Source organism: Mixophyes fleayi, chromosome 11 (assembly GCF_038048845.1).
Source record: "Mixophyes fleayi isolate aMixFle1 chromosome 11, aMixFle1.hap1, whole genome shotgun sequence".
NCBI lineage: Eukaryota > Metazoa > Chordata > Amphibia > Anura > Limnodynastidae > Mixophyes > Mixophyes fleayi.
The window spans coordinates 35,197,905-35,218,131 of NC_134412.1; the positions used below are offsets into that span (position 1 = coordinate 35,197,905).

Below are 20,227 nucleotides of genomic sequence, written 5' to 3' on the forward strand. Positions count from 1 at the left end.
TATGAAGTGGTGCACATTTTTCCCTGGTACCCGACCAGGGGTACCAGGTGGGGCCAAGAGGTTTTTTTAGCCGTATTAATTGCACCACAACAGTGCAGGTGTAACTGCTGAATGAGAGAGAGACGACTGTCACAGCATAGTCTTTATATTTAAAACTATGGGGGAATTCAAGTGACCGCAGGTTTTTTTTTACACCACGTTATGTCATTTTAACACGGTTTTCACTAATTTTAGAGCAGGTTAACTTTACCTGATATTCAATTAAATTTTAAACCCCCTTTTTTTTTTACACAAGTGGTCTTCTTTGTGGACAAGTAGAAGATCCATTGAAAGTATAGGGAGGGAGGGAGAAGCGTTAAAAGCTATTCAATTGTTTTTTAACACAGCACAGTAAACTGTCAATTCTCCAGTTTTATCTCACACCTCTCATGGCTGTGCAAAAAATTAAAAACATAAGAAAACTAATGTAAAAAAAAAGATTAATTATGTTTATCAGTAATGCATAACATGAAAAATCTGATTTTCTTTTACAATATGCATGTCAAAAGAAATTTCATAAAAATAATGAACACACAAATCACTAATTAATATATTTGTTTGTTATTATACTAAATATGTAAAGATGTTCACTGACCCCCGTGTTCTGGTTTTGGTTTTGGTTTTGGATCTGGATTAACTGTATGTTTTGGTTTTGGTTTTGGCAAAACCACTCTTTCGTGTTTTCATTTTGATTTTGGATCCCAATTTTTTCCTAAAATCCCTATTTTTTTTCTAAAATCGCATGTGTTTGCTTCCCCCCCCCCTACATTATTATTAACCTAAATAACACTAGTTTCATGTCATTTGGAGTCAATTTTGACCAACTCACAGGTCACAATATTATTTTCATACACTTTCAAACAAAGACTGCAGCGACCTGGCTGGATGCTAAGCGACAGAGCAATGACTCAAACACACGGCAGTTCCTAGCACATCTAGGAAACATTGCCACACAGCAGTGTCAGTAAAGAAAATTGGTGCAATTAGCAATGGAGCAATGAAGCTCTCCTCTTTGTGTGTAACCTATATAACACAGTACAAAGTGACTGCAGATTTACACCAAGCCTGCCAGTCTTAGTATTTGTATTTCAGCAATGACAATTAGCAATGGAGCTCTCCTCTCTGTGTTTAACCTATATAACACCGTACAATCTGTATGCTAATTCAGAAGACCAATATTTGTATTAAAGTAAGGAAGAATATAATGGCGCATTGTATGTACAGTGCACATTAAGAACATCCCGATTTATATGTTTAATGAAAAAAATGTTTTATTTATTATTGAATATATAGTATAATAAGTTGTTCATTTATGTTATAGATTTTTTTTTATATGGTGTTCTGTTGGGACTTTATATTGCACATATGCATGTGTGTATCTTGCACTCTCTATCAATTGATATATGGCAAGTAACGTTTAGACAGAGAGTACTTACATCCGGATTCGGAACTATGCTTAATTTCCGTGTTGGTGTTTTAAACGCAAGTTGCATGTAGGTTGATTCCGCTTGTAAATGAGACCCAATGTGTTTAAACATTGTTCCTGAACCATAAAGCAACAGATAAAGTAATATTAATCACTTGAAAATCATCTTATCATCAATTACCGGATATGATTTCAATCTAATTGGGTGGAGATCATCTTTAAATCACAAGTTTAAGCTTGAAATTATCATAGAACAATATGGTCACTTATTTCTACTATCTGATGAGATCCTTGTCTACTGCGAACTGTTGGAAGTCACAGCTGTGTTTGTTTTTGTTCAAAAAAAAGAGAAAAGCGAAATAAAATTTAGGATGCCATAAATGAACATGCAATCATGCCTGCTGTAAGCCCACAAAGTAACAAGGAAAAACAGCGATTCATTTAAGAATTCTTATCTTTCAACTAAATAATTTATTTGTCTAAAATACTCTACCTCCCTATTGAAATCATAAAATATGTAATAATTTCTTTCTAGTACATTCCATTTTTGTATTCCATTCTGTTACCTCCAGGTGGAACACAATTGTAGTTTGGTAAAACTGACAGATTGTTAATCTGTTGTACTTATCCAGTGCCTGTAAGGCCTGCAGTATGCTGTAATACACCAAAGGCCCTCTTGCTCTGTAGCATAGAAATACCTAATTATGTTTTTCATTTACTTTAGCAAAGCATTGTCTGAGAAACTCTGAGAACATGGGCAAATTAATTTAAATTGTTCTGTGTTTGTGGGACAGTAACATTGGAATTTATATCAAGTCCCTCATTCCAACCTCACATAACCATTTTTTAGGTTATATTTTCAGGGCCTGATTCATTAAGGAAGCTAAAGAAAAAAAAATTGAGTAACTTTGAACCTTGGCAAAACCATATCGCAATGCAAGGGATGCAAATGAGTTTACTATTTTGCACATAAGGAAAATACTGGCTGTTATTTCATGTAGCACGCACATACTTGATAGCTCTATTTTTACACTGACATTTGAAGTTGAACTAGGACATGCCCAACCCCAGCTATAAATCTGCCATCACATTTTAATTTACCTCCTCCTCTAATGCAACATGATTTTGCCCCAGTGCAAAGTTGTTCCTTTTTTTTGCTTTGCTCTCAATGACTCAGGCCCAACAAGTCAAAATATTTTTAAGTATATTAACAACAAAAAAAAGTAAAAACTGAACGACCACTAGGAGAAAATCTGGGGCGTTTGATTGCAAGAGGCAAAGAGAAAAACAGTTTATTTCATACATTCTTTTTATCTGTGTTACTCATTTTGTTTGCTTTACTTTCCTTAATGAATCAGGCCCTCAGAGTGGACGCTCTTGGCCCACTTTACAGCATACTTGCCAACTCTCCCAGAAAGTCCGGGAGACTCCCGAAATTCGGGTCAGTCTCCTGGGCTCCCACGAGAGTTGGCATTTCACCCGCATCCCTGAATTCCCTTGTTAAGATGGCGCGATTCACAGAGAACCGCGTCATTTGACGCGATTCTCTGTTAATCACGCCATTTTGGCCCCGCCCCCGCGAAAACCGTAATTTCTGTCACGGGGCCAAAATGAGCCCCCTAGTCATGCCCCTCTTCCGGAAACAAGTTTACGAGAGTGGGTAAGTATGCTTTACAGTTGTGGGACTCAGGCTGCACCCATAAGCACCCCCTATTAGTATCTGCCCCGGAGTGTATTTATATATAATGTGATTAGCACATATTAATTATTAGTGGTAGCTTTACTTTAACAAAGTTAAAAGAAAACTACAGAACCTGGAAGCAATGCTGTGCTTGGAATATCTGACATTCTGCCACAGCATGGAAAGCTCTGTGTACAGTATTTTTTTGTACCAATACTACAAGATGATCTTTTTATATAGATGTAATTTAATTACAGTTTCCTTTCTCCAGTCAACATGAATAAGGAGATGTCTCCTGCTGTTTTGTGACAACAGCTGTAACCCGAATCAATGTCCTCCTTAAGCTTTTCGCAAACCCTATGGTGTGCGCACGAAAATCCACGTTATTGCGGTATCGTGGATTGCCTCTGCAGTCCGTTCCAGCGCATTACCGCGGACCGGAAACCTAATTGAATACCCCCCTAAACGTGTTAATGTATCAGTCTGCCATTTGTGAAAACGTTAAATCGTTCATTTATGAGGCAGAAGATAAATGAAAGTATCATTCATTATCATTCTGTACAGTAAGAGCTGTTGTAAAAGACACACGTTTAAAACCACTAACTCTGCCTATTTTCTGATTTATTTGGCAGAACTTGCACAGGTATCGCTGATGTAGTGTCTTTCATTGCGGCTATAGGAACAGTCAGTCACTCCTGCATCTTCTTAGGGTGACCAAGAGTAGACTTTGATCACAGACATTATCTGTACCTTTTTTTCAATATTTCATGTCTTTACCCCATTAGGTTCCTTTTACTGGTTCCCATTAAAATGCCGGACAGGGCCAAATGGAATTTCAGGGGCCTGAAAGAGTGAGACCACAAAAACCAATAGCATTTTTGCTATGGATCCATGCAGTCATCCTTCCCGGTTTTATGGCCAACTAATGGCCAATTTGGTTGTAGTGCTCACGGTAGGCGGATAAGCTGTAGCTGTGGGACCTGCTTACTGCATTGAACATTGAGTGGTCACCCCAAACTGTACCTATTATAATCTGCCACTGACACAACTATATAGGTGTTCATGTAGAGTTGGAATCATTTGCATCCTGAACATAAAATAGGAAAGGAAGCACATATGAAAAAGCTAATTTACATGCTTACGGTCAGTCGGTCACATCTCAGTCAGTAGCATACGTACCATGTTTACATCTGGAATAGCAAAAAAAAATGCATAAAGGTGCTGCCGACAATAGCACAGAATAAGGGTAGAGATGTGGCTAGGCAGTGTTATTAGTAAATGCAACTTTCAAATTACCCTATTTGTAAACAAATATGACATCTCTTAATAGAGTTTTTGCGCTCATTGCTGATTTCTCCCTAACACGCAAAGGGCTCATATTGTGGTTATACAGCTTAGTGTTTAAATTATAGGCTAATTTCCTTAATAGATATTCATCCTATAATAAAAGTCTTGCTAAAATTTTGTCCTATAGGTTAAATGCAGTGCTCCTGCATGATTTTATATATCCCAACCACACTCTCTGTACCAGGGAGGCAGACTACAAATAACATTAAATAGGTTTTGGGCCAGAGGTTCATCTTTTGGTGGTTTGGATTCTATGGTAACTTTATCATAAGCATTAGAAGCTTTTATACCAATCATTCTGCTAAAATTTGTAATATGAGCTGCGCTTCTGATAAACTTACACTTGGCAGTGGGCTCACTAGAGCTGTCCATTGTCGCACGTAAACACGTCGCACTCCTTTTGTCCTCCGCTGCTGGTATTTATTTCTCATTAAATTGCACTCATTAGGCTTGATTCATTAAGGAAAGCAAAGCAAAAAAAAAAAAAGGAGTACATTTGCTCCTGGACAAACCATTTAATTAGTTTATTATTTTGGATGTAAGGAAAATACTGGCTGATTTTTCATGTAGTGCACAAATACTTGAAAGCTTTAGTTTTGCACTGAAATTTAAAGTTGATCTAGGACATGCACTACCCCAAGTATAAATCTGTCCCAATATTTTATATTTACCTCTCCCCTCCAATGCAACATGGTTTTTGCCAAGGTGCAAATTTACTCTCTTTTTTTGCTTTCCTTAATGAATCAGGCCCATTGTTCCACCAACTTCATTTAGAGGTCACGGCACTCAAACAGTGCTGACACCCAAACATTTAAACCCTATAAGATAATAGGGCAGCACAGTGACCTAGTGATTAGCACTTCTGCCTCACAGCGCTGGGGTCATGAGTTTGATTCCCGACCATGGCCTTATCTGTGTGGAGTTTGTCTGTTCTCCCTGTGTTTGCGTGGGTTTCCTCCGGGTGCTCCGGTTTCCTCCCACACTCCAAAAATATACTGGTAGGTTAATTGGCTGCTATCAAAATTGACCCTAGTATCTCTGTCTGTCTGTATGTGTGAGTGGGTGTCTATATTAGGGAATTTAGACTGTAAGCTCCAATGGGGCAGGGACTGATGTGAATGAGTTCTCTGTACAGCGCTGCAGAATTAGTGGCGCTATATAAATAAATGATGATGATGGTGATAATTTTTTTCATCATGTAACAATATGCTACCTTTCCCAGTCTGGAAGAATGCTTGGCCAAAATGTTGTGGAAACAGGCAAGTTTTATGATGCATTATGTTTTTAGCATTTATATGCAGCTAACAGATGCACTATTACTCCTACCTGGAGAAGTCAGAGAAACCCTCCTTAATAATATTTGGTGGCGTTACAATAATGATAAGAAAACCTATTTATAACAGAATAACTTGACATCTTTTGAAGAAGTATGGTCCTCACGGATGCTCTCTCCATGGAATCCAATTGACTGTATTGATTCTTTCTAGGATCTAAGAGCTACTGTATATGGTGCCAATAAAATATATTGGATGCTACCGAGTTTCAAGATACATATATGTTTTAATACTCTATAAATGTTTCTGTTAATAAAAATGCAGGTTAGCTTGCAAAGGCAGGGGCAAGCTGCGCTGATTGACAGGGGGACATCTGTCCCCCAGCCGGTACCATAGTGGGCTACTTTGGGCTGGGACACCTGCATTTTTTTTCTATTAAAAAAGGGGCTGCTGAGTCGAGTATTGCCCCCCAGGATAAATTTTGCCAGCCCTCCCCTGTGCAAAGGAGTATATCCATAAAACTGCAGCAATATTGTCATTGTATGCCTTTCCATAACTTCTCAATCCAGCCATCTATTATTTCCATCTGTCCTTTCTTCCAACACTCAATAAGGCAATGTAGAGGGATGTAGGGGGTCTTAGCTTAGTGTCAGTCAAGCAACCAGTGTAGTCATTAGAGGTGGTAGCGATTAAATTGAAAATGCCCTTATGTTGAATAAAAAACAGAATGGGTCTGCAGTTCTACATTCACTTACTGCATCTGTAGTATATGCACCAGGTTTATGTCAGGCATACAGATTAGGGATGAGCGGGCTTGGATTTTAGTAATCAGAACACCCCTGAACAGTGTCGATCCGAGCCTAATCCGAGCACTGTTCGGGTATACCCGCCGATCGCAAAACTCAAAACGAGGCAAAATGTCATAATCCCGCTGTCGGATCTAGCGAGATCCAGATTCATATTAGTCCCCGCTTGCCGCCGCCATCTTCACTCGGGCATTGATCAGGAAAAAGGGAGGGTGTGTTAGTGGTGTCCTCTGTCCTACTCATTCCAGTGGTGCTGTGCTGTGCTCTGTCCTGCTCAGTCCAGTGGTGGTGTCCTGTGCTCTGTCCTGCTCAGTCCAGTGGTGCTGTCCTGTGCTCTGTCCTGCTCAGTCCAGTGGTGGTGCTGCCATAATTCCAGTGGTGCTGTCCTGTGTCCAGTCCAGTGGTACTGCTATATAACAAAGTTCACTGATCCTGCAGTATAAGTCCATTGGTACTGCTATATAACAAAGTTCACTGATCCTGCAGTATAAGTCCATTGGTACTGCTATATAACAAAGTTCACTGATCCTGCAGTATAAGTCCATTGGCACTGCTATATAACAAAGTTCACTGATCCTGCAGTATAAGTCCATTGGTACTGCTATATAACAAAGTTCACTGATCCTGCAGTATAAGTCCATTGGTACTGCTATATAACAAAGTTCACTGATCCTGCAGTATAAGTCCAGTGGTACTGCTGTATAACTCCAGTCCAGTGGTACTGTCCTGTGCCGCATATAATTTTTAAAGCCTTTGCCGGGTGTGTGTGGTTTAGGGGTACGCTCTCTTGTGCTGCATATAATGAAGAACAAAAATTTGGAGGATAAAGTAGGGAAAGATCAAGAACCACTTCCTCCTAATGCTGAAGCATTAGGAGGAAGGTGTGAGGTGTTCAGAATAGACTGGAAATGAGTGGAAATGAATGTTATTGAGGTTAATAATAGCGTAGGAGTGAAAAAAAAAATAAATCTGGATTTTAGCAGTTTTTATGCTTTTTAAAAAATAAATCAGAACCCAAAACCTTGAGGGGGTGTTTTGGCAAAACCCATTAGAATCCAAAACCTGAAGGTAATCAGAACCCAAAACACGAAAAGTGGCCGGTGCACATCCCTAATACAGATACACACATACTCAACTTCAGAGCTGAATTCCCAATCAGCCAATCAGAAGCCGCTAGCTGGTGCTGGCAACTGTTATCATCATCGGTGTGTAATTGTACCAGCCTTCTAGCAGGTGCAAAAGATTCAGCTCCTGACAACATATATACAATTCCGCTGGTCTGTCTTAGCTGCATTTGTGCGAACATGTCCTTGCTGTAGCTGGACTGCTCCTTCTCCCCCATTCTGACTCTCCAATCGCATGGAGGCCCAGGTGTCAGATGCATGCATCTCTGTATGTCCCTTTCATTTGACTTTTAAAAATTGACACCTGCTATGCTGCTGTTTGGGAATTATTTCATATGAATGCTCAATATCTTTTTACCATATTAGCCCATACTTGCCCACTCTCCTGGAATGTCTGGGAGACTCCCCAAATCCTGGTAGATCTCCCGGACTCCCGGGGGAGCAGGGCATTCTCCAGCATCTGCTCACTTCCTAGTGAAGTGGGCAGGATTTGGAGCCTCCCTCATGCAATTCTCAGGGAATCGTGTCTCTGCGGGCGGGGCCAAAATGATGTAATTCGCTGAGCCCGCCCCATCCATCAGCATACGCCCATCTCCCCTGTATTAGCCATGTAAATCCTGATATGCAGACTGCATGGTTGCAAAGCAACTCGTTTATGCACATGCTGTATGTTTGCATTGTAAAAACTGCAGGGTATCAGCATGCATATAGTTACCAATGTTTAAAAATAATTTTCAGGGACACTTTGGTGCTGACCAGCTGCATCTCAGCGCATCATGCATGGTACGGTATCGGTAGACATTTGAAGACTAGAATACTCATTATGGTATTGTAATATTATACACAATGCAATACACGAAATAACAGCAATTGTAGTGCACATATGATCAATTTTGAAAGCATTTCCTGGGACAAATCTTTAACAATTGGTACTGTCCCTGGGAATTAGGAACAGCTATCACCTATGCAAGTATATGAACTAGATGCAGTGTATACTGCACGTGTATTTTATATGTATGGCAGAAACCAGCAAAAAAAGTTTGTTTGTTTTTGCTGATTTTAACTTGTACACGTAACATATTTTGTAGACACTTCAGATTAGTGTATGATACCAAATAATTTTGTGTCACAAGAGAGTGTGGCATCATTTTTGCATAGTTGCCTATTCTCCCGGAATGTCCGTAAGACTCCCAAATTTTTTAGAGTCCTCCCAGATACCCGGGAAAGCAGGACAACCTCTCGGATTTTGGCCGTTCTGTAAATTAAATGAAGAGGCGTGGCTTAATGACATGATTCACATGTCACCACGGCCCCGCCCCGTCTGTATAGGCCGAAAATGGCGATGACAGATTAGGGGATGGGGCCGATGACATAATTATCCGAGCCCCGCCCCCACACTCCCACCTGCCACATCCCCCCCCCCCCGGTCCTCCCGAAAAATGATTTGCCAAAGATGGCAAGTATGGTTTTGTAGCATCACATTCATTTTGTACAGCTGATTCAGTGGCTACACAACTGATTTTGTGTTACAGTCTTTAGCATTTTGTTATGAAGATTTCAGGAACAGGTAATTGAATATATACTCTCTAAAAAATAGTTAAAATTGGACAGGAGTTAAGTTTGTAAAATAAATCTTTAAGGTCTATAAACACATATAACCCTCAAAGGGGAGTTATTCGTTCAATAGACCTATACAGCTTTACCAAACCAACTGTGCCTAAAAGATGTAGCTACAAAATTGATTTTGATTTGCAAAATAATTTTTTCAAAACAGTTACGTGAGAACATTAATTTCTGGTCCACCACCATATTTTGTATACCCAATTCAAATTATTTAGGAGAGTGTACAATAAAATATTCTGTCGACTGCATCTCATATACAGTAGAAGTTTTCATTAACAAGTCCAGGTCCTCTTTTGTGGGAATACCAGATAGACCCAAGGCTAGGGAGACAGAATTGCATGTTGGCAGGCTTCCCATTGTATCATCGGCTGACTATATTTTCTTAACTTCCTTTTGACGTAATTTTTATTTCTTATTATGTATGTGTACTTATATGTACTTCTGCGACAATGGGAATAGAGGAGCAGCAAAGAAAAAAAGTGGCTTAGCAAAAATGTAAATTTGGACACGGTGGTCCTGATTCATTATGGAAAGTAAGGCAAAAAAGAAGTAACTTTTCACCTTGGCAAAACCATGTTACATTGGAGGGGGAGGTAAATTTAAAATGTAGGGACAGATTCATAGTTGGGATAGGGCATGTCCTAGAGCAACTTCAAATATCAGTGTAAAAATAAAGCTATCAAGTATTTTTGTCCTACATGAAAAAACACCCAATATTTTCCCTATGTGCAAAATACTAAACTAATTTGCACCCCTCGAATTGTAACATGGTTTTGTCCAGGAGAAAATGTACTAATTTTTTCGCCTTACATGAATCAGGCTCAGTATTAATAGAAAACAGAATATTATATTGCAACTTTGTACTTCACATAAGTGAGACTTGAGGAACTAAATTTTCTTTTTCTCTGTGGGGAATTTATGTCACCACAAGTAAATATGATCAACTGTCTTCGTCAGTAGATACGTCCGTGGGCTAACAAACAGCAGAGTAACGCTATGCAATCTTTATAAAAATAACAGCACAATTCTTTGTCTCCTGAGAGCTCAAACGATACTTAAATGTCAGTAAAAACTAGTTCTCAGAGACACTGTAATACAATGCGCTAAAAACTACAGAAACTACATTAATTGAAAGCAAAAAAATTTAAGAAAAAAGGGAATTATGACAGCAGTTCCCTAGTACGTTTGTAGGTTGCATTTCATTAAATGCAGCCTATTAATTCAATAATTCACGGAATCCAGCCTATAAAATGGCTGTCTCCACGGTGCGAAGGAGAAGTGATTACTCTGTGACATTGGAGTTAACAGTCTTCCTGAATGAATAATGAAATAATTCTTATATTGCAAATAGTTCCCTTCAGCTAGAGATTGTTTACTTCATGTAGATGTTAGCTTATAAAGTTTAAAGCCACAATTTGACATTAATATGCAGCAAAATATCTGTGTTACTGAGCTGAGTAATATACAGTAAATAACTGGAGAGTTTTATACTTAACTAAATCATACTTACCAACTTTTGCAGCCAGCTGTCCGGGAGGGGGCTCCATCTGTCAATCTTCGCCCATTTCAGCCAATCGGTGGTGGGGGCGGGCCAGGATGGTGTGTTTAGCCCTGTCTCCACCCACTTAACAAACAAGGTGAGCTGGACCGGGGATGTTGTCCTGCTCTCCCGGGAGTCCGGCAGAACTCCAAAAAATTCAAGAGTCTACCACACATTCCGGGAGAGTAGGCAACTATGAACCTAATATGTCCACCATGCTGTCACTGCTCTGCGCAAGATGCCATTTTAGGGGATAGGTGCTTCTAACTAAAGAAGTCATTGGTACATCTCCTTTGCGAAATGTTGAGGGTGGAGTGGCTGATCCATACACAGGAGGGTGGAGTGGCTGATCCATACACAGGAGGGTGGAGTGGCTGATCCATACTCAGGGGCAGAGTAAATAATAATGCCATAGCAAACTCAGTCTCAGCTTTCTAGCATGTTCCATATCCCGTCAGAGCAAAGCCGGATTGAGACCCCATGGGGCCCCAGACAAAATACTGGTCTGGGACTTACTCTCCTCCATTCAGCCCTGAAAAAATGGCAGTTCTTAAGCAAACCAGTATTATGCTACCTACTGCCCTCCCTTTTTTTGGAACTCCACAGCAACTAAAGGGCAACATATTGCATAATACTGATCCCCTTAAGTTTTTAATAAGTTATAATAAAAAAAAAAAAAGGTTTTATTCAAAATGCTGTACTTACCAGTGGTCTGAGGTACCATTAGCGATAATCACCGATGTGCACTTAGCTCACTGTGAGTGACCCAACCTCGGTCACATGAGGCTGAGCACTAGATTCTGTACTTGTTTAGCCAGATTACGTTTTTTAGGGATCCACATCCAAGTACAGAGAAAAGAATTTAAAGATCTTAGGATAAAACAGTTATTCGATTCGTCTCAAACCACCTTTTCCAAATCAGTTTGCTGCTGTTCACCTTTCTCTTTATGCCATTCTTTACCTTAATTATGAAAATTATTTTATGTATCTTTTAATGAAAATGCATATATATGTGTTATTTTGTTAAATGGCTTTATTTTATAACTGTTTCACCATTACTTCACTGAAGTTTGCTGAAGGTTGTTCATGGTTGTGTAGCATGCAGCCAGAAGTGTGTGCCTTGAAACAATCCTTAAATTGTGTTTAAGTGCTATATCTGTAGTCATTTTATCATGTCACAGGTAACTTAGCATATTGTTTGCATTTGACATGTTTCCTTGGAACACTAACTTACTATCAAGGAAGACAAAGGAGACCTGTGAATACGCAGACAGATGTAAAAGCAACGTGTGCTGCGTTCTGATTGGAGAATCTCAGCACATGTATTAATACAGGCACCAGTTGCTGGAGCGTACAGTACAGCGCTTGCCCATACACGAGTTATGCGCTGTAATTGAAAGTATAGCCGCGGGATAGCTGCCTTTAATCATACTTGCCAATTCTCCCGGAAGGTCCGGGAAACTCCCGAAATTCGGGTCAGGCTCCCGCGAGAGTTGGCATTTCTCCCGCATCCCGGGATTCCCTTGTTCAAAATGACGCGATTCACAGAGAATCGCGTCATTTTGGCCCCGCCCCCATGACAAAACGTAATTTTACTCGTGGGGACGGGGCCAAAATGACGCAATTCGAGACGCCCACCCTTTAGCCACGCCTCTCTCCCGGACGTCGCCTACTGGAAGTAGGCAAGTAGGCCTTAAATTTTGTGTGTGAATCTGGGCCCCCCTAGAATAATAAGAGATTTAGGATAGGCCATCAGGCTCCCCCCCATGGGCGAGGGCCCAGTTAACCTAATGGGTAATCTGGCCCTGCATCAGGATCTAAAATGTGGTTATCTGTAATGGTGTAGGGGAGGTAATAATTCACTGTTTAACAGAACTGCAGTATAAATGTCAAGTTGACACTGATTAATGTATTTTACCATACCTCAGAACTGTCCTGGTTTCTGTGGGGCAGTCCAAAAACGTGGGCCCAAATTGGGATAGAGCTTACATGAAAATGGTTGGAGCTTTGCCCAAAAATGTGTATTTTTATCCAAGGAGCAGGGTTTAGATGGATTGCAGGTGGGGATTATTTTGCATTGAATTTTTATGTTTTGGGAGTTATGGTTTATATCTAAAAATGTATATTTTGGGGGCCAGCTTTCCTTCACTTTCTGACCATCAGCACAACTGTGCTTTGTGTATGTGTTTACAAACTTTATAATGTCTGTAGAAACTATGTTAGAGATGCAAATCTTACTTTAAATACCATATATAACAATTGCTAAGAGATTCTTTTGTAAATCATTTAAAAATCTGGGAATGTTTTAAAAAGATTATTGCCAGAGATGTTCTACATAACATTACATAAGTTTCACTCGTCACTCTTCATTAAGGACATTCTGGGTAGTTCATTGTTTAAATATCTGCAGTTCCAGTGTCCAAATTAAGGCATATCTCAGTAGCATATATAACTTCTTTGGTTTTTGACCAAATAAGTGAACACATCCTCTGGTGTTTTCTTACACACACCATTCTTCTCTGTAAATCAGTCATTTGAGCCTTCTGGCTGCTTTCCCAGAATCCCTTGCTCGCCGTAGATTTTGTCCTAACTTTCACCATATCTACATATAGAAGAAAATTTCCAAAAATGAGTGGGGGCGTTCATTTAACCCCTCCCCCCATCATATGATTGAAAAATGCCTTGCATTAGTTAGTGGCATCACAAATATGCATCTACTTTTCTTAGGGACAAAAATGGGTGTATGATTACCTGGTTCATGCTAGTTTGCAAATATCTTCTTGTTCAAAGCATTTGTCCTTTTGATCCATCCATTGAAAAGTTATTTTTTTTCTTAAATTGATTTTCTGTATAAGTTTTACAAATCAATGCTGATGAGAGGGTAACTTAACCATTCAGAAATATGAGAATACATAGTGCTATCTAGTGTTAATTGTAAGTAGGGTTCCCTGTTTTCGGTGTTTATGTTTTTGGGAATTCTGTGTTTACTGCACCCATTTTCTTTTTGCTTCTTAGTGCCACCCTTTTTTTTGTCTATTCCATCCCTCTATGATCATCATTATCATCAACATTTATTTATATAGCGCCAGCAAATTCCGTAGCGCTTTACAATTTACAAATAGGATGTAAGCTTTCACAAGCAGGGCTCTCTTTCCCCATGTTCTCCTTCGACCATTACACCTTCTGTCCGGTCTTCTGCACCTCTACGCCTGTTCCCCAGCCCAGATTCTCAAGCCCATGCTCCTAGGCACAAGCCTACTTCAAAAGGGTATTACTTATCACTTATGCTCACGGTCTAGTCATTAACTTGATCTGCAATACTAAGTTCTCTGTTTGGACTCTGTTAATTTGCAGCTGACTGATCTCTGTATAACTGTGTATAATGTACTTATGCATTTTTCGTAGCTGACTGTGTATTGTGTACTACTGTAAATGTCTACTCTGTTTACTCCCTATGTACGGCGCTGTAGACCATTTGTTGCACCTTATAAATACAAGATACTAATAATAATCACATGCAAAATATATCAGCGTTTTTCATTGTCAATGAAATGAGTATACAATAAAAAAACACTTATAATTTAGTGTTTATCTTGTTTTATTTTCAACAGAGAAGGGAAGAGTATTAATGGAGGAGGGATAGAATCCCAGTGTGAGGGTGTCAGGGAGGAGAGAGGGGGAGGGTATCAGAGCATAGGGAGAAAGTCCCAAGGAATAGTGTCCCAAGGAGTGACAGAGGATGGAGAAAAATGACCTGGGAAATGGCCGCTGCTATCAATATGCGAACAAGCTGATTGCCTAGTCAAGCCCAGGTGTGCTAGTTGGGCGTGTATATATATATATATATATATATATATATATGTATATTTGAAAAGTTAATTCCGGGAGATCCTGGGCAGGGGGCGTGGTGGGAGGGGCGGGGCTTGGTCAATTGCGTCATTTTGGCCCCACCCCTGTGCCAAAGTGGCGTTTTTGTTGCGGGGGGGGGGGGGGGTCGGGCGGGCCAAAAATGACGAGATTCACCGCACATCATGTCATTTTGACGAGCAAGTTGCAATATGCGGGACATTACGGGAGAGTTGGCAAGTATGATTAATAGTAATGGGGCCAGCAAATAAACGTCATGTTATGCCACACAGTAGTGCCCCAGTTCAAATTATGCCACATAGTTGTGCCCCAATTCATAGTATGCCACCAAGTTGTGCCCCCATATCATATCATGCCACATAGTTGTGCCCCCAAATCATATCATGCCACAAAGTTGTGCCCCCAAATCATATCAAGCCACATAGTAGTGCCCCCAATTCATAGTATGCCACAGTGGGTTGGGTACGTTTTTCCGAGTACCACAACCCCGGCAACCAGGATACCTACAAAGAAACACAATTACAAAAAAAACTAGATCAATATAAACAGACTTACCTACAGAGCGACGCTTTTCATTTCTGATGGCTGAATGATGCTAAGTAATTCCGAACACAGACCTCTCCGGCACTTGAGTTCCACGTCACTGAACAGTGCTACCTAGATAACTGTTCATTTAAAGCAGCAATGTTGGGACCTCGAAGGTTAAGTGTTGAATTCAACACTTCATTTTTACGATTACCACTGGCCACAGTTGTTCCCCAATTCATATTATGCCACATACATGTCCCAATATTCATAGTATGCTACAGTTGTCCCCTTTATTCATAGTATGCCACAGCTGTCCCCTTTATTCATACTATGCCACATAGTTGTTCCCCCTATTCATAGTATGCCACAAAGTTGTCCCCCTTATTCATAGTATGCCACATAGTTGTCTCCCTTATTCATAGTATGCCACATAGTTGTTCCCCCTATTCATAGTATGCCACATAGTTGTTCCCCCTATTCATAGTATGCCACATAGTTGTTCCCCCTATTCATAGTATGCCACATAGTTGTCCCCCTATTCATACTATGCCACATAGTTGTTCCCCTATTCATAGTATGCCACATAGTTGCCCCCCTTATTCATATTATGCCACATAGTTCTCCCCCTTATTCATACTATACCACATAGTTGTCCCCCTTATTCATAGTATGCCACATAGTTGTTCCCCCTATTCATAGTATGCCACATAGTTCTCCCCCTTATTCATACTATGCCACATAGTTGTTCCCCCTATTCATAGTATGCCACAAAGTTGTCCCCCTTATTCATAGTATGCCACATAGTTGTCTCCCTTATTCATACTATGCCACATAGTTGTTCCCCCTATTCATAGTATGCCACATAGTTGTTCCCCCTATTCATAGTATGCCACATAGTTGTTCCCCCTATTCATAGTATGCCACATAGTTGTCCCCCTATTCATACTATGCCACATAGTTGTTCCCCTATTCATAGTATGCCACATAGTTGCCCCCCTTATTCATATTATGCCACATAGTTCTCCCCCTTATTCATACTATACCACATAGTTGTCCCCCTTATTCATAGTATGCCACATAGTTGTTCCCCCTATTCATAGTATGCCACATAGTTGTTCCCCCTATTCATAGTATGCCACATAGTTGTTCCCCTTATTCATAGTATGCCGCATAGTTGTCTCCCTTATTCATACTATGCCGCATAGTTGTCCCCCCTATTCATAGTATGCCACATAGTTGTCCCCCTTATTCAATGTACACAGATCAACGGCCACCCTCCTCCGCCCACCTTCCTCACTGGCTTACAATGGGTGTGTTTAATTATGTGAAAACTTTTCTTCAGACCTTTCTCTGCTCTCACCTACTGTTTCTTACCTCAAAGAGCAGTTGGGCAGGGGAGGGGAGTCTGTCTTGTGATTTGATCATAGTTACCAGCTGTTGTTGCTGTATACCCGTTGAAACTCTCATTGTCCATTCCTATTGTCTGGAATTTATAAATTAATATTTATTGAACAACAGCACTGAAAAGCATTCTCGGCTACTTTTTATCAGCAGGTGCAGATGGGGGTATGGCACAGAAAATCACATAATTTTCTGTTGTTAGTAGAGGGGCCAAAATGACAAGATTGCTGTGAATCTCATCATCGAGGCCCCTCTCCTGCAGGATGGTGGAGAATGACCTGCTCTCCTGGGAGTCCGGGAGACCTAACTGGAATTCACAAGACTCTTAGACACTCCAGGAGAGTGGGCAAGTATGTTGAAAAAGCAAATAAAATACATTCTAACCAAGTCCAAAAAGCATGCCATGAAGGGGCTTGTAGCACTCTTATGTATACCCAGTTGATACCATACCACCTCTGCACAAAAGGGTCCTTGGAGGAAATGTTAAAGAAGGAGTGAGGGGGTGTTATAGGTAAAGCCTAGTGCCAACAGTACAGCTCATGTAGTATAAGACAGAAGTTATGTACTAAAAGAGGGGAGATGTAAATGTTTATGACATTCCAAAGGATCAGTATTCTTTTTAATTCTAAAAATAATGTTGAGACTTTAGGATCCTCACAAAAGACACTTGCATAGTTGTAAATATATTTTTCTTCCTGTATTTTAAAATACAAGTATGTCAAAATGTATACAAATGTCCGGTAGCCAATCTAAACAGGTAACTTGTAAGTGCTTCAAGGTCTGCTGCCCACAAATATCACAGGTGTGACAATAATGTGGTTAAAAATACAGAGCCAATGATGTAATAACAGTTATTTTTATGGATTACTACTATGTGAATATATTGTATCTTCAGAGATATGGTTGCTATGTCAAATTTACCATGCCTAGGTTGCTCTGGGAGCTCCAGTGAAGGCCCCCCTCCTCTACGATAGTTATTTCCTATTCACCAAAAGCCTAACGCTGACAGAAAACGAAGGAAGCGATATGCGCATTGGTGGCTAATGATGGCGCATACATTCTTTGCACCGTGATGGATCCAGTGAAGGCGGAAAGGCTTCGGCTGGATTCCAGGGTAAACTCAAGTAAAGCCATCCTGAGACAGCGTTAATAAATTGTCTACCATTTCTGTCCCTATAGACATCTATGGGGAACGTGGTATGCTCCGGTATATAGGATAAGGCTGTCAAAATCTCTGATTTCTCCAAAATTAACCCTTGGTTGAGTAAGAAACAGAGGTGAAGGAGCCTTTTTCTGGCATAGCACAGATGATTCCAGATCTTGGGTCCTAGGTTCATGTGTGATATGTGTATGCAGTTTACATTTTCTTCCATTTGTTCATGTAGGTTTGTCCCTGATATGTGTTTGTGTCCCTCTGAAAGAAAGAGTTGCAAGTTCTACTACGGCAAAGAGTGATGTATCTGAATGGAAAATGATCTGCTAGTACAACACTGCTAGATAATTATAATGTCACAACCTAATGCCAGATTACCTTCTGTTCAAGGCTCACAAAGTTTTATTTATAGGTGAATGTTATTTATATCTCTTCTACGTTAGGTTTAGTGTTCCTTTGATATGACTTTCAAGTATTCACTGATGCTCCCCATAGGCTCATTCATGGGTTAAGCTATTAACATTACAATAAATGTAAGCATGTTCTTTTTAAAGAAAGAGAATCAGTGGGCGAGAAACCTGTATTTTTTCCCCTGCAGTTCAGTAGATTAGGATCATTGCAGCGTTTTCATGGAAATCTTAATTACATGGTAGGAAAAGCCGCTTAATACTGCTCTCTCTCTCCATTGTTTCTTCATGAAGCCTGACTTCTTTAACACAGCTTTAGCCAGTAGAAACTAATGCTGCTTGTCTGGACAGGAGAATGATGTCCACACCCACACATTCCTCTGCCTGACATGCTTTGCTATGAGGGAGGCAGTGTCTAACGAGTTAGCATGGCCCAGATTCGCACTTGTTAAAACATGTTGCTTTATATTGCTTTCAGAGCCTTAGAATGTCATTTCAGATATGTATAAAAGAAAAATTCTGAAAGCTTTTGTTAAATAAAGATATTAATTTACATATGTTTCTTCTCTGTGTAGTACAAGATTGGACAGCTGTACATGATCAGCAAACACAGCCATGAACAAAGTTCGGATGGAGAAGGAGTGGAGGTGATCATCAACGAGCCTTATGAAGATCCCATCCATGGCAAAGGGCAATACACAGAGAAGAGAGTCTACCTAAACAGGTGTGATATGTAGAGAGATATTGCTGGTTCCACACAAAACATAATTATTACAATGGCATAAACAGTAAAATTATTTTTACATTAAACTGAATACTATATCCTCCGAGTTCCATCCACTTGGTGGCTAGAGTTCTATGTCAGAATTATTTTGGCCACAAGGTCCCTCCTTAAAAAACTCACCAGACTGTTCTCTCCCCTGCCAACCCTCTCACACCAGCCTCTAGCTGGGTACCTGCTATATGTGAACAAAGTTAATGGCAAGGTTTTAATTAGTGTTTGAAGTTACAATCAGAGTTGAAGGTTCTGGCGATGGTTGAGGTTATGCTTTTTAAATTTAGTTTTAGGGCTATGATTACACTTATCCAAATCTTAATCCTATTAAGGCTATTTCAAAATCTTAATAATGTTTTTCATTTTGTTTATTAGTGTGTTTTTTAAGACAGTAACAGCAGGTGCCAGTGAATGATATCTTAAAGTCATCAGATGTCTCGGAAATTGCAGTAAGACACTGGCATTAGATTGTAAGCTCACTTGGGCAGACTAATCTTTACCTTATGTTTCATGGCATTGTAAGGAATTTATTTGCATCATGATCCCCTCTGTGTACAGTGCTGTGTAATATGTAATTTGGTTCTTTAAAAATAAACAATAATAGTAATAATTGGCATCAGCAAAACAATAAAAACTACACTCCGTCAAAGGAAATATATGAAGGCTTAAGAATATATTTTATAAATGTTACACTAGGGTATTAAAACCTATGTAACTGGTTTCAAGTCAGTGGTGTGTAAGCAGTGGTAGGCTGGGCTGGCAGGCACCTGCCCACTGGGCCGGTTCCATAGTGGGCTACCTCGGGCTGGGTCTCTAGGCCACCTGCATTTTTTTTTCCTTTAAAATGGTCTTAATAGGCTGCTCAGTTGAATCTTGCCCCCCGGGCTAAAATTTGCCAGCCCTCCCCTGTGTGTAAGCACGTGCAGGGCTGTACACTGCACACTGAAATGTTGGGCACCATTCAAATGAATGAAGTCCTAAAAATGCATTAATACAACTCTACATGAATGCATGTGTGCTGTTGAATTATTATTGGAGTGTTGAGCATTCGTTAGAAATTTCTCCCAAATTGTTTCAAAAGTTCAGCAGTAAACCTAGTTGTTAACTATTTAAGTGCAAACTCCATGCGCCCTCATACAACCCCATGGTAGCAGTGTCCCCTTTGGTAGCAGAGTCCCCCAGATGGAATCGGAAAAAGAGATTTAACGTAAGTACAAAAATCTTCTTTTTGTTCAC

The 20,227-nt window shown here is 40.0% G+C and overlaps 1 protein-coding gene across 1 annotated transcript in view; it reads left to right on the top strand.

Annotated features, from left to right (window-relative positions):
* Positions 1–20,227, top strand: part of LOC142107816 (cytoplasmic phosphatidylinositol transfer protein 1-like) — a 135,086-nt gene that overhangs the window by 48,116 nt on the left and 66,743 nt on the right. The window contains exon 2 of the mRNA XM_075191437.1: positions 18,792–18,940. Coding sequence (XP_075047538.1) covers positions 18,792–18,940 — 149 coding nt within the window. The remainder of the gene's footprint in view (positions 1–18,791; positions 18,941–20,227) is intronic.